This window comes from Geospiza fortis, unplaced genomic scaffold (assembly GCF_000277835.1).
Source record: "Geospiza fortis unplaced genomic scaffold, GeoFor_1.0 scaffold188, whole genome shotgun sequence".
Taxonomy (NCBI): domain Eukaryota; kingdom Metazoa; phylum Chordata; class Aves; order Passeriformes; family Thraupidae; genus Geospiza; species Geospiza fortis.
This window is the reverse complement of record NW_005054337.1, coordinates 3,967,533-3,980,901: the sequence shown is the minus strand read 5'-3', so window position 1 is coordinate 3,980,901 and position 13,369 is coordinate 3,967,533. Positions and strand designations below refer to the sequence as shown.

The window sequence follows — 13,369 nt, the reverse complement described above, 5'->3', positions numbered from 1 at the left end:
AGTGTCTTCTGCTGTGTTAGCTGGACATTAAGGCATTTTAGATGTACTACTAAAACTGTATGTGTAATGTAATTTTTTTCCCTCCAGCTCTGTTGTCCTGTACAAGCTTGTTCTATGCCTTGTCCCTGGTTTTTGTCATTCTCTTCTACGTTTTCTACACGAAGCCTGATGACTGCACTGAGAACAAGTTCTTCATAAGCTTTAACATGATCCTGTGCATTACTGTCTCCATTGTTTCTATCCTTCCAAAAGTTCAGGTATTACTTTTCTCTGCTCTTTTCTTCTGACATACCAAGCAGGGATGAAGTGGGAAGGATGTAGTAGCAGTTCAGTCAGACATAAGAACTTTAAAAATTAGCTATCATAACTATGCTAGTTAGGAACTAAAAAAAAAAAAAATATTGCTCTGAAACCATTTTACTACATAGTGACACATTTTCTGAAGAGAGGCTTTTTTAGCCAACGTGGTTTTGGACTTTGTTTCCCTGTGGAGGACTGCTGGCATGGTTTTAGTGGTGAAGGCCCTGGCAGGACAGAGAAATCTGTTAGGGAGTAGCAAAATAGCTGGAGATTTATTTGCTTGATACTGTGGCTTTGAAATTAGGGGTAAACTTCTTTAATGTAAGAGGAAAGTTGCATGTTACTCGATTCTGAACTGGTATTGCTCAAATCCCATGCTGGATTCTCATCTACAAAATTGTTTGAAAAGGTTGAGATTAACTCAGTAACAGCCCACAACTGAGTCTTGGGCACAAAAAGAAAAGGATTTGGTTTGCTTATTCTTTCTCTGGTTGAGTTGCTTTATTTACATAAATTATATAACTCTAAGGAATTTCTTCCAGTCTTTCAAACATAGAACAAAGCCCAATAGCAATGGTTTTCATGCTAGTAACAGTTTCATCTGTGGCAGTGGGGTAAAACCATCCAATTCTAGGTAAACCTTGCCCTTTTGACCTTGGCTTCTTCTGCTTTGGAACAGGAACATCAGCCTCGCTCTGGCCTCCTCCAGTCCTCTGTCATCACGCTCTACACCATGTACCTCACTTGGGCAGCCATGTCCAATGAGCCTGGTAAGCAACACTCTGTCTTGAGTCATGTTTTGGTGTGAAAGCAGAAGTTGATTGTTATTACAGATCACTCTGTGGGAATTGCTGATCTGTTCAGATCAAATCCAGTGAGGCTGAAAACCTGACTTGACTGAAACCATCAAACTGCCTCTTTGCAGAACAAAACTGGGGTGTTGTAAGGGGGGAGAAAAACAGTGTCAGGGCATTCTGATGTTATTTATTTATTATACCCTTGTCTAGCTCACAGGCAGGAAAATATTGCAGGCAATTTCTGCCTCTGGAGAATCGAAGAGATCAGCAGTTCAAGGGAATGAAAAATTGCAAGTTTACCTTGTCATCTTTTCTTAGCTACATGCTGGCATCTCTCTAATCTGCCTTGAAATCCCTTTCAGAAAGAAACTGTAACCCAAGTCTGCTGAACATCATCACCCAGATAGCTGCACCCACAGCTGTTCCAGCCAATGCCACTGTCCCTCCTGCCACTCCTGCTCCACCCAAGTCCCTGCAGTGGTGGGATGCCCAGAGTGTTGTTGGACTGGTTATCTTTGTCCTTTGCCTCTTGTATTCCAGGTAGGATCTGCACTGCTATCCAGTGGTAAAGAATTGGGGTTTGCCTCCTTTGTTTGAATGTGGGCCTAGTGCAAAATGTACCTGTGTTTATTCACATCCAGCTGCTGTCTCAGGCCTGAGGCCAAATGTGGCTCATAAACCTGTGTTTTGCTTTGTGCATGAGGATAAGCCTTGTCAGCCCAATCCAGATAACAGAACAACATGTGTTACAAGGTGATTGGAGGGATGGAGCACCTCTCCTGTGAGAAAAGGCTGGGAGAACTGGGTTTGTTCAGCCTAGAGAAAGGAAGGCTTTGGGGTGACCTAATTGTGGCTTTCCAGTGTCTGAAGGGAGCCTACAAGGAACATAGAGACTTTTACAAGGTCATGGATTAAACCTGGAAGAGTAAGTTTAGATTAAGTATTAGGGAAAAAATCTTTACTTCAAGGGTGATGAGGCACTGGAATGGTTGTCCAGAGAAGTTGTGGGTGCTCCATCCCTGGAAGTGTTCAAGGCCAGGCTGGATGGAGCTGTGAGCAACTTGGTCTAGGTGTAATGTGTCCCTGCCCACGGCAAGTGGATTGGAATGAGATAATTTTTCGGGTTCCTTCCAAACACCACCTTTCTATGATCTGGGACTAGGAATGCTGTTTCATTAAGATAACAAAAGCTTGGATGAAAACAGTTGGAGACCAATTTCCATATGCTTCCAAATGGATGATTTGCTAGTCCCAGACATTCATTGTGGCCCATTACTTGTTTGATTATCAACCACAGCTGCCTGTAAAAGGAATTGTTAACCATGTCTCTGTTTGGGTTACACTGCAGCATCCGCTCTTCAAGTAACAGCCAGGTGAACAAGCTGACCCTGTCAGGCAGTGACACTGCCATCCTGGAGGACACTGTGGGGACAGGCAGTGGCACAGCCGAGGAGGGCGAGGTGCGCCGTGTCACGGACAACGAGAAGGATGGTGTCCAGTACAGCTACACCTTCTTCCACTTCATGCTCTTCCTCGCCTCTCTGTACATCATGATGACACTCACCAACTGGTACAGGTAAGAGCCACAGGGGAGGTGATGGGTTCTGTGTGGATGGGAGACTCCTCCTCCTGCCAGGTGATGAAGGGGCTGTCCCTGTGCCAGCTGCAGTAGAGCTGTGCCTTCTCAATTTAGTGTTACTGAATTGAGATGTGAGAAGGCAGCACAATCAGCAGCTGTGGTTCCAGGGCACTACTGCAGAGCTGCAAGGGCAGAAAGTGTGGCTGCCATTCTTCAGCTGGAGGAGTAGCAGGAAGGATACACATGGAACTGGTTTCAGGTGGCCTCCTGAAAAGTTTGTTAGAAGCCAGCCTGCTTTTCATCCTGGCAGAGATGTGCAGGGACAGCCATATGTGCTGCTTATCAGAGATGTGATTTCCTATATCTGTTGGAAACACTTGGGCATGCCCTCTGCCACTGTAGCTCAGAACCACTGCTCCCAGGACATGGTATAAATTAGCAAATACTTCCTTAACAGCAGCACATCAGCATGGGCAAGCAGGCTTGAAAACTGGGTTCCAAGAACCACAGCCTGTGATGGAGCCACAGGAAACTGCTGGCTTAGTTGTCTCACTATGTTCTCACAAAGGGTCTTGCATTGGAGTGCCCCAAAGGATTGCCCTCACTTCAGATTCATGAGAGGTACCAAGGAACAGGGAGAGGTGTTTTCTGTGTCTACTAATGGACTTCTTTACTTTTTAGCCCTGATGCAGATTTCAAAACCATGACAAGTAAGTGGCCGGCCGTGTGGGTGAAGATTACCTCCAGCTGGGTTTGTCTGCTTCTCTATCTCTGGACCTTAGTGGCTCCTCTTGTCCTTACTAATAGAGACTTCACTTAAGTTCCTGCACCTGTCTGAGCTTACAAAAGTGGGGAACTCTGCTGACAGCCAAAATGTTCATTCATTGCTTTAGTTACTGTTTCTTATGTTGGTATTAAAATGCACTCAGATAGACAGTTATGTGTTGCATAATGCTTGATGCAGCACCAAAATTATCAGTTATCTTTCTATTTTAACCTTTACCAGGGTTATCTTATTACTGCATTTTTAAAATTCACTACAGCTGTGCTGTCAAAGCACAAAAGAAATTATCTCTTCTGTCCAAAAGCCCCAACCTTCTACTGAAGAGAAGCTAACATTTAGTTAAATATGAAGTAATATATTTTAAAGAGCAATTATAATCAGCATAATGCACTACTCTGCTCATGCTTCAGTTTCTGGAAGTGTAAGCCATGCTGCTTGATTTCTACATTCCACTGCTAAAGTTTATTTACAGGAAAAGTTTATTTAAATTACTTAACTTTGTGTTGTGGCAAAAAGCACCCTTATTCCTCACCAAAAGAACAACTCTGAAGTTGAAAAACTGGTTAACTCATAATTCTTTTTAAGACAAACTTGCCCTTTTTAAGGGGCAATTTCTATGGTAACTTCTTTTTTAGGATGTTTGCCAAATAGAGTGGTAAGTGTATGAGTAGCTTAATCAACTTTATGATTATGTTGGAAAATAGAGCTTATTGATTGATTGGTTTCAGTTGTCCAATATGCTTAATAAAAGTAACATACATGGAATTATTATTATTATTGGCTGTAAGGCATTTGCACTGTAAACTCATTTGAATAAAGCAAAGTAACTACTGAAAGTGGCCCAGCTCTGTTGAAGTGTTAAGAAGCAGCAGTTCCTTCTCCAGTGGAAAATACCCCTTACAGTGCTCAGCTGCTGCAGTGTCCAGGTGGATGTGACTGGTTGTTTTCTCTGTGCAGTAAATACTAAGTGACAGATTTTTTTGAAACCAACAGTATTTTGTGTGAGTCTGAGTGTCAAATCCTTTTCCTTGAAGTTGCTCAGTTCAAGTAAACTTTTGTTCTCCAGCAGAAAGCAAAACCTTTTGCTAATGCAGTGTTGTGGTGATTATGTTTAAATATGGAACTTGTGTGTTGTTACTGACGTTTACAGTAAAATATCCCAACATGACACAAGACAAACATATTGAAAATATCAAATGAGCAGCTGTTACAATGTGTTTAATCACCCAGTCATGCATCATAAACTTACACATTTTTGACAACTTTGTATTATAAAATGCAATATAAAAATAAATTTTATCAAAATAAGATGTACACTTAACCACCCAACACCTCTAGGCCCACATATAACAGACAGCAAAATTAATATTTGAATAAGACAATGATTAATTCAAGCCAAAATGGTATAAATTTAACAAAATGATACTTAAAGAGATTTAACGATACAAGATTTAACAAAAATGATACTTCAGCCAGTTCCTGAAAATACCTCAGGGCTCACAACATCCATTTACAAGAGTATAAATTCAAGTACTTGTATGTACAGTTTGCAGCTACCTTTTGTGCCACCTAATGCCAATGCAGTTCAAGTATCCTTCCTTATTATGTGTTGGATTTGGCAGGGATGGCTTATGTACTGGAAAGGCATATATAAGCATGGAAAACAAAGTTATTTCAAGTGGGAAGAAGGAAAAAAGTGGTTGTTGTGCTGTAAAAACAAAAAAACCAAACAACCCCCAAGCAAAAAAACTACCCCCTCCTGTAAGCTTTTCCTAGCTATTCTCTTAACTTGTAGATAAGGAGATGCTATACATGACACAAATGTTTATTTTCCAAACATGAGAAATTCTGGGAACAAACTGATGTCTTTGCTACTAAGTGCTAAAGCTCAAAGAACATTCTCAGCTCTGTAGCCAGGCACACGTGAGCCAGAGCTGTGCTTTCTGTAGGACATGCCAAGCACTGCTCAGAGAGACTTCAGGGTTAGAGACACAGCTCAGTGAAGCTGCAATTCCTGCCTCAGTTCTAAAGCCAAGGAACAGCAAATTAGAAATAACAGATGCCTGATAAAGCCTGGCTTAATTCAGCATCCTGACATCCACTGCCCAGAAGCCAGCTTTAAGAAAAAGAAATTCTGGAGGCACAAGACTGGCACTTTTCAGCATTGGCAGTTGTGGTGGATTAACCCCAGCCAGCACCATGGCTGCTCACTCACACAGGGCCACACCAACTCCTGTGAAGAAAATTCTACCCCAGCCAAACCCAGCACAACCCTAGAACCTCATTTATGTTTAAATCATATTCTTTATTCTTAGTGAGCACAGGAAAGAAGAGGGTGAGGTGGATCTAGTCTGCCTACTATTTAAGGCATGCAAGAAAATACAAAAGGCTGAAAAAGGGTGAGTTTTATAGAGGTTCCTCAGCCTTCTGCTGAACACCACTAGATTTCTTTCTTTTTGAAGGACACTAAACTGAATTTTGAATATCCAGCCTCCCTCTGTAATAGTTACATAAGGGGATGAAAGGAGCTGTTCCTACAGTCACTTTACCCCCACTTCTAACCCTGCAACACAATTAAGGAAAGACTATCAGTGAGGCCTTTATCTCTAGGTAAAATGGTCCATTCTGGTTTTTTTCAGTAGTACATTGTGACTGGAATTAAGAGGCACTAAAACAACAGAGGCATCACTCTCTTCTAGCAGTTCAGTAGTGTGGGCAGCCACTGATCTGTCCAAGTCCTGGTGCTGTGTGCTACTGGCTTCTAGGTGGCAAAAAACTGAATTAATTTCTGCAAAACAGAGAGCATATTCTGGTCACAAAGGAGGAGCTGCCAAGCAGTACTCTTTTACCTTAAGTAGATGAAAAGGGTAGTTGGATTTTTTCCCTGCACTAAAGGTAACAGTTACCAAAGAGGAGTTAAAATTGACTTGTAAGAAAAATGAGATGCTTTCACTGAGGAAAATTAATCTCTTCCCACCTTTAACCTACAACTACTCATGGGATGACTTTTCTGCTCCTATAGATTCTGAACTGCCACAGAGAAAAGGAAAAAAGCTTCATGGTTTTACCCTTTTCAGAACCCAGTCTCTTTACAATGTCAGGATGACAGGTATGGCATTTGCCACCCCTTAGTTCCAGGATGAGGTCTGCTGCCAGGTCAGGAAGTCATTACAGAAGTCTCCTTTTGGCAGTGCAGTCATGCTGCAAGGGGGCTAAGAGGAAGAAGGACATTCAAAACAGAGTTTGGCACTTTGAAGAATGAATGTCTGAGATCCTCAAGATAATTTAGTTTTATATTTACAGAAACATAACTGGTGCCTATAATCACATTTGGCACTAAATCAAGATTTCATCCAGAGAAAGTGCTCTAGTGATAAGTTCCCAATTAGAAGGGATGATCTTTTCCACCAAATAGTGAATTATTTCACCTTGAAGTAACAGACTGTGCTTTCCTCGTCCTCGTGAGGTTTCCCATCTCCACACCGTTATAGTGCAGAAAAATGTGTGCAAAGAGTGTGCTGAGAGTTAAGTCAAGACCATTAAATAAAATGAACTTGGGGAGTGGGAACAGCTTATTCAGACACAGGTATCTTACCCTGGTTTGACATCAATGTTAGTTCTGTCTCTAGACAAAGACCTAGAAGCACAGGCATACAAGGTATGGGTAAGTATCACAGAGATGATTCAAGTCTAACTTCATACAGGAACATGACAACCAAAGACAAAAGAGGTCAACAAAGTTAAAAACTAAGTTGTAACATTTCACAGAAGAGCTGACAAGCACAGTGAACAAAATGCTACAATATCAGGAAATTTAAGAATGTGCTTTTAAAAGCCTGTCTGCATTTGGTTTCACAGACCTAAAACTCAAATTTAGCCTAAAGTAACAAGCTAAAGCAGCACCTTGCTGTCTTACATGAAGTATTGCCTTCTATACATCACATGCCAACTGCTACAAAACCTCCTCACACATCCTGGGTATGAGGTACTTACCCAATTCCTTATCTCAAGCAGAAAAGAACTGGTCAATGTGGGGAAGTGGCTGACACAGCTTTCTTTTATTTGGTCCTGAACCTCATTATTTGACGCTGTTGTCCAATCAAAAGCCTTAGTAAATGATCTGAAAAACTTGCTGTTTTCTGAAAATGAAGATTGCATCTGCTGTATAAACCTTGGTATACATGTTATGGTAGTTAATCCATCAGTCACAGTTCCTCCAACTGTGAAGAGGTTTAAGAGATGATCTCCATATAGGTATTCATGAGTAAATTTTGTTCTGTATTAATTTGAAAGAAATATTCACTGAGATATTTCAGAAACACCAACTCACAATCTGAACCACGTGACAGAGGACAGGCCAAATTAGACTTCTATGGTTTTAAGCAATCTTCACTACAGAATTATATTTTGCAGGATTCAAAAGCCATTTTCTTTCTTTCACCAGTCTTTCATTACTGGTGTTTGCAGAAGGGGAAGAGACCAGATAATCACAAAGCTCGTAAATCATCCACACTTTTCACCTGTGTGGGGTGGGGACAAGAAATTGTCAATTACCTATCTGCAATAATTTTTTCCTTTTATCATTAGAAAGAAGAGGCCAGTTTGCACCATTCACACAGAGGTTGATGAGCCTCAAGTCTTCTAGACAACTTGTGCTCTTTGCTTTTATCCTCCCTGAACTCTGCCCTGCCCCCATTGTGCCCTCTCCAGCTTCCTTTGGTTCTACAGTGTAAAGTGCCTCAGCAGTCTGTCCCTAAACTGCAGGTTTAGGAGTAAGGCAGAGTTCACAACATCACCTAGCAGAGCAGATCTTAACTGTGCTGGAAACAACTTCCCTCCAGTGGTTTGTTAGTAACAGTAATAGAGCTGAGGTTTCATCCCTCGCAGGGAATCATCACACTGCTTTTCATCAGCATCCCCACTCACTAGCAGGTCGTGGGGAGAGCTGTCACATGGCAGCACCAGCTCTGAGAAATCATGCAGGAAGTCCTCTTCAGAGGCCAGCAGCAGCTCGTTCCAGGCAGAGATGTCCAGCTTGCCTGCAGTACCACCATACTCTTCAGGAAGGATCACCGGAGGAATGTTTTGGTGAAGGGAATTCAGATCAGAGCCATGAAGAAAAAACTGAAGGAGAAAACAAAAGAGCTTTTAAAGTGTACATCAAACACTTTGCAACAAACTGTGGGAACAGTCAGCTAACAAGCTTATTTTGAGCTAAAGAACAACTTTAAGAAGTGATGTGTTCATGGGCAAGTGGCAGCACACAACAGTGGGCAGGTACAGTCAGACACATCAGTGAGAGAAGTCTTGAGACAAAAATCCACACCTTGTGCAGATTAAATCCCAGCAAGAGAGACTTGACATGTGCCTGGTCTCAGGCTCCAGATTCAGTTCATTCCCAAATTCACTCATGGGATTGAAAGCCATTATCCTTGTGGACAAAAAAAAAAAATCATCCTTGGCAACCACAGTCCTGTGAAGAGGACAGTTGTGCCACACAGGACCCCTGCATGAGGGAAAAGAGCAAGGAAGGGGCAACACAGCTTTCCTGTGACACCACCTCATGAATGGTCATGGTCAAATAATTAACCACAGGGATAATATCCTGGATACAGAGCATATGTACTAAAGTTCTATATTAACATTTTGCCAGTATTGAGTTCCTCAAAGTTTCCGTCTCACCGAGAATTTTCTCAACAGGTGTATTTTTTAAAATTTAAAGCAGAAAGTAAAATAGCACCAACATTTTTCTAACTGTCAATATCATAATTTTTCTTTTTTTTTTTTTACTTAAGAGTGGCCAAGCAAGGAACTTACAAACATTAATATTAATGTTCAAATCACATAGATCCTTACCCTGTTTGCAATCTTTTCCTTCAGAAAAGGCTTGATGATTGCAAAAATGCCTTTGAATATACGAGGCTCATTTATTATGTTAACAGCCTTTATTCGAATGGGGAATCCATCCTGAAGGGTAAAGAAGATTTTTATAATGCAGTTTAAAAAACATTTGCCATCTTTCTCTTTTTAAAATTTTCTGAGACTGACTGCCAGCACAACCCACTGGCTCCCCAGCGTTAATCTGAAGTACCAACATAAACCAATACAAGAGAAATTCAACTTGTTACAGAGAGCAGTCCTAGGATGACATCTTGTGAGCATAAAAACAAAATCAAGGGACAAGAAAACCATCAAAAAATACACTGCTGTCAGTAAATCCTAATTTCTAATGTTGATGTTTATCTCCTCTGACAAAAGCACTTAGATAACCCCTCCTTTGGGTATTCCCAGCCTTGATAAGGATGCAGCCACAAAGTGATGTCTGCAGCTCCTGAGGAGTGCACCACACTCAGTGCCAGAGCAGGCTGCTTCTAACTGTGTGTCCAACAAGATTTGGTGCCCAAGACACTCTAAAATACGTTTTTATGTGAAGAAGGAATCAAATATCACTAGGAAAGACTGTTTCCCATACAGGCCAGTTTAAAACAACAGCTTATTATGGGATTTTTGCTGCAGAAATTTATTTGCACAAATATTTTTCATAGGCAAAAGCTCACGATCAGCACTTAAGGACTCAGGTTTCTTTCCCCTACAACCACCTCTACATATACAAATCAGTCAGTGCTTGGAGTGAAAAGCAGACAAGAGGCACTGCTGGAATATTTTTCTCCATAGGAACATCAGTGAATTACCTCATCTGTACAGGAGCTGCAGCTCAACAAGGTTGATGCAACACATTTATATTCCACCATACCTTTATGTCCTTCCCCAAGTCCAGCTATTGTTGTGTGAATATATTCCAGTAGGAACAGCAGGACACCCATGGCTTTATTTGTAAAAATTAAATATGGGCTTACAGTTAAATGATACATTTAAATCATAATGTAAAGGAGTGAGTTCTTATAAAGGCCTTCCTTAACTCAGCAGTCTCATCTCCTACATTCCCCTGACTCACCCTCTCCTTCCTGATCCCCCCATGGAAACAATAAAGGATGTAACCAGCTCAGGCCAGAACAAAAGTAATGATGGAATGAACCCATTCAAGAGAAGTTTACTCATCTCACTCCTCCAGACTGTATCAACATCAAATGAAATCATCAGATCTTTGGCCACTTTGGCCAGGTTTCTCCTGAGTCCTTTTCCTTCCCATTTTGTCCAGCTTCACTGTGTTTATACCCTTGCTCTAACCTGCTTTCCAACACTTTCCTTCCACACATCCAGGCAGAACTGTTTTCACTATGTCTCTTGTGCTAAAGAAGCCTCTGCCTTCAGGGCATGGATGGAAATCCTCCTCAAATCACACCCATTCAAAAGTCCTCTCAACATTTTTGCAGCAGCACTTGAGCTGGAACCTGCACTTTTGCCCCATGATTGGCTCCATCTCTGCTGACAGAAACCATTTAAATATCAGGCCATTTCTTCACTGTCTCATCCCTAACTGTAATTCTTTGCTCTCTTTCTTCCTTACCACTCTTTCTTCAGTTCCCAGCAGAACTGCTTTTGTCTGTTTCAACTCAAAGTCTGCATTTCTAATGCAAATTTAGTTTTAGGTATGCAAAAGTCAAAAAAAGGGGCAAGTGAGGTAAGTTGGCTGTTGGGGTGTGAGAAACTGGTTGGGCAGAGACTTGTTTAGCTCTGCTAGTGAAAGCCAAGATGATGACATTTGTGGTGACATAGTCAAGAACTCTACACACAGCAGCAGTCATTTACAATGCACAAGCTTATTTTCCCACGAGTTCAGGTCTTACCTGAAGAATTCCAATCACTTTTTTGGCTACAAAAGGACCAAAATGAGACGCCTTAGATAAGCTGACTCCTTTGTAGTCTGCCAGGATTACAATTCCATTCACCTGGGTCTCTTCGGACTGAATGAGTTTTTCTAAGGTTAAGTATATGGCACGAATGTTCTCAGTAATCGGATAATTACTGGGTGTCCATCTGTCTGAGGTTACAAGACAGGGATGGTAAGTCGGAGAGTGAAGATAAGCTAACAATACACATTCCAAAAAACTGATTTTCTGTTCTCCTGGACTCAAAAGTTACTCTGTATAGCCACAGTTCTAGTTCAGAGCAGCCTTTCTTAAGCAAGAGGTAAATGGCAACTCATGTTTACTTCAGGGAGCAAAGGCAATGGTTTTAAGAACCCCATTCTCCACCCAGCACAGCTTGTTAATAGCAGTTTCAGCTCAGAAAGAAGGCAGGTAAATGGAAAAGAGGAGAATGAATGGAGAGAAATTTACAGCAAACCTGGCAGCACCAAAAGCACATGAAAGACTCTGATTATTTACACAGGAGTCAGAGCTATAGGTTTCTCTCTCTGCTTATTGTAAAAACAAATTATGAGCTTCTAAGGGTAGGCCAGCAGCCCTGTTTCAATTTGAGTGACTGCATAATAATTTTCCTTGAGAAATTATATTTCCTTGAAAAATTTCATCGACCCACCTCACTGCATTTTCGTTTTGCCATGACCGCACTTATTGCTGATACAGGAAAAGGAACTGGAATAACGCTGGCTAAGGACCAGCATGTCCCTCCCCCAGTCAGCTTTTCAAACTTGAGAGAGCCCACATACTCTGTGCAAGTCAGCACTGCTCAGAGCAGAGCAGGGAACAGGCTTTTGGCCCAGACACACCTTGGGGACAGGGAACAGAGACACTCAGGACTGAGTACCTGGGCGGATGCAGACGACGTGACGTCCCTGCGGGTCCCGGTGAGGCAGCACAGTGACAAAGCCTGACTCCAGGACAGGCTTTATTGCAGATGGCTTCAGGTTACTGAACACCTCTGGCCAGGTCCTCCTGCAGGTGTGGTAGTTCACCAGGAGCTGAAGAGCTCGATCGTAATCAAACTTCCTGGCTCGGAGGAACCTCAGCAAAAAAGCATCGTCCAGGCAGGTCCCCAGGGAGGGATAGTCCTTGCACACCATATCCCTGAGGGCCTGCACGTCACGGAGCCTCCATTCAGGCTTCTCCTGCAGCTCCTCCCGGGCTTTGGTAACAAGATCAGGAGACAAGGTACAGACATACTTTGGCCGGTCTGGCAGGAGCTCATTGTCTGATGGAGACCCTGCTGACGGACTTGTCCTGGTGCAGTCGCTCTCTCCTGACATAATGCCGCAGGAATCTGTCAAAAAACAAATGCTGCATGTGACAAACAAACCCAGAAACTCACAGCCACAGTGGCTGTTTACATATTTATTACCTTCTGTATCCCTCTGTTTCCTAACTGAAGATGCTTCCTTTCCAAGAACCAGCGCTACAGTCAAGGCACAAGGTTCATTTTAATTCTCCTATCAGGATTAGAAAGTGCAAGTTACTCTAATCTCTTTATCCTACCTAGTAGGTAGAGTGCTACCTTGGATGAAACCTAACCAATTAAAGTTAAAATACAGAATTACACAGCTTCACTGCAAAGCACAGAATTTTAATTTGCTTTAACATTTACTTCCTAGGTCCAGTTGAAAACTAAAGCAAAGCAAACATCCCAGTTTGTCATGATTCTCACATATGCTCGAATTACACCCTCTTCTAAGAAGCTAAGCCCAGATAGCCAGGTGTTTTCCTTAGCTTCTCTGGCAAACACATGCACTTACCAACACCTCTGCCCAGGGGAATGTTTTGAGCAATTCAGGAGGAGCAGCACTCGGGAATATAAGAAATGGCTGCAGTGCACAGACTGGATGAGCAAGTAAGAAAATTGCAGACTCTTATGCCAGCACTGCGTGGATACTGAGGTTAGCTTAATCTACTTCTAACTTTTCAGTGTGATATCAATATGTCTGAAATTCCAAATCCAGTCACAAGTGGACAGAGATGAGTAAAAATTAGAAAATCACGAGCCTGCCATAGTTCCTCTAGCTGGACCTAGGGCTGGCAGTGAAACATGGTTTTATTTTGCTGAGCTGTTGGC

At 42.0% G+C, this 13,369-nt stretch overlaps 2 protein-coding genes across 2 annotated transcripts in view; one reads left to right on the top strand and one right to left on the bottom strand.

Moving 5' to 3' along the window:
* Nucleotides 1–4,538, top strand: part of SERINC3 (serine incorporator 3) — a 7,804-nt gene extending 3,266 nt beyond the window's left edge. The window contains exons 5-9 of the mRNA XM_005422231.2: nt 88–257; nt 980–1,070; nt 1,460–1,637; nt 2,446–2,673; nt 3,358–4,538. Coding sequence (XP_005422288.1) covers nt 88–257; nt 980–1,070; nt 1,460–1,637; nt 2,446–2,673; nt 3,358–3,496 — 806 coding nt within the window. The 3' untranslated portion in view covers nt 3,497–4,538. The remainder of the gene's footprint in view (nt 1–87; nt 258–979; nt 1,071–1,459; nt 1,638–2,445; nt 2,674–3,357) is intronic.
* Nucleotides 4,539–4,643: 105 nt separating this feature from the next.
* Nucleotides 4,644–12,578, bottom strand: TTPAL (alpha tocopherol transfer protein like). Its single transcript, XM_005422229.2, has 4 exons — nt 12,131–12,578; nt 11,209–11,402; nt 9,317–9,427; nt 4,644–8,584 (listed from the first exon to the last, which is right to left on the bottom strand). Exons 1-4 carry the CDS (start codon nt 12,567–12,569, stop codon nt 8,309–8,311), a joined length of 1,020 nt encoding a protein of 339 aa, XP_005422286.1. The 5' UTR covers nt 12,570–12,578; the 3' UTR covers nt 4,644–8,308.
* Between the last annotated feature and the right edge of the window lie 791 nt (nt 12,579–13,369).

What these genes read in the sequence shown, in the direction of transcription:
- TTPAL (XM_005422229.2), bottom strand. Translation starts at nt 12,569, where the DNA reads ATGTCAGGAGAGAGCGACTGCACCAGGACAAGTCCGTCAGCAGGGTCT. An exon ending in AAGTGATTGGAATTCTTCAG is followed by an intron (nt 9,428 to 11,208) that starts GTAAGACCTGAA and finishes TTTACCCTTCAG; the next exon opens with GATGGATTCCCCATTCGAAT. An exon ending in AGGAAAAGATTGCAAACAGG is followed by an intron (nt 8,585 to 9,316) that starts GTAAGGATCTAT and finishes TTTCTCCTTCAG; the next exon opens with TTTTTTCTTCATGGCTCTGA.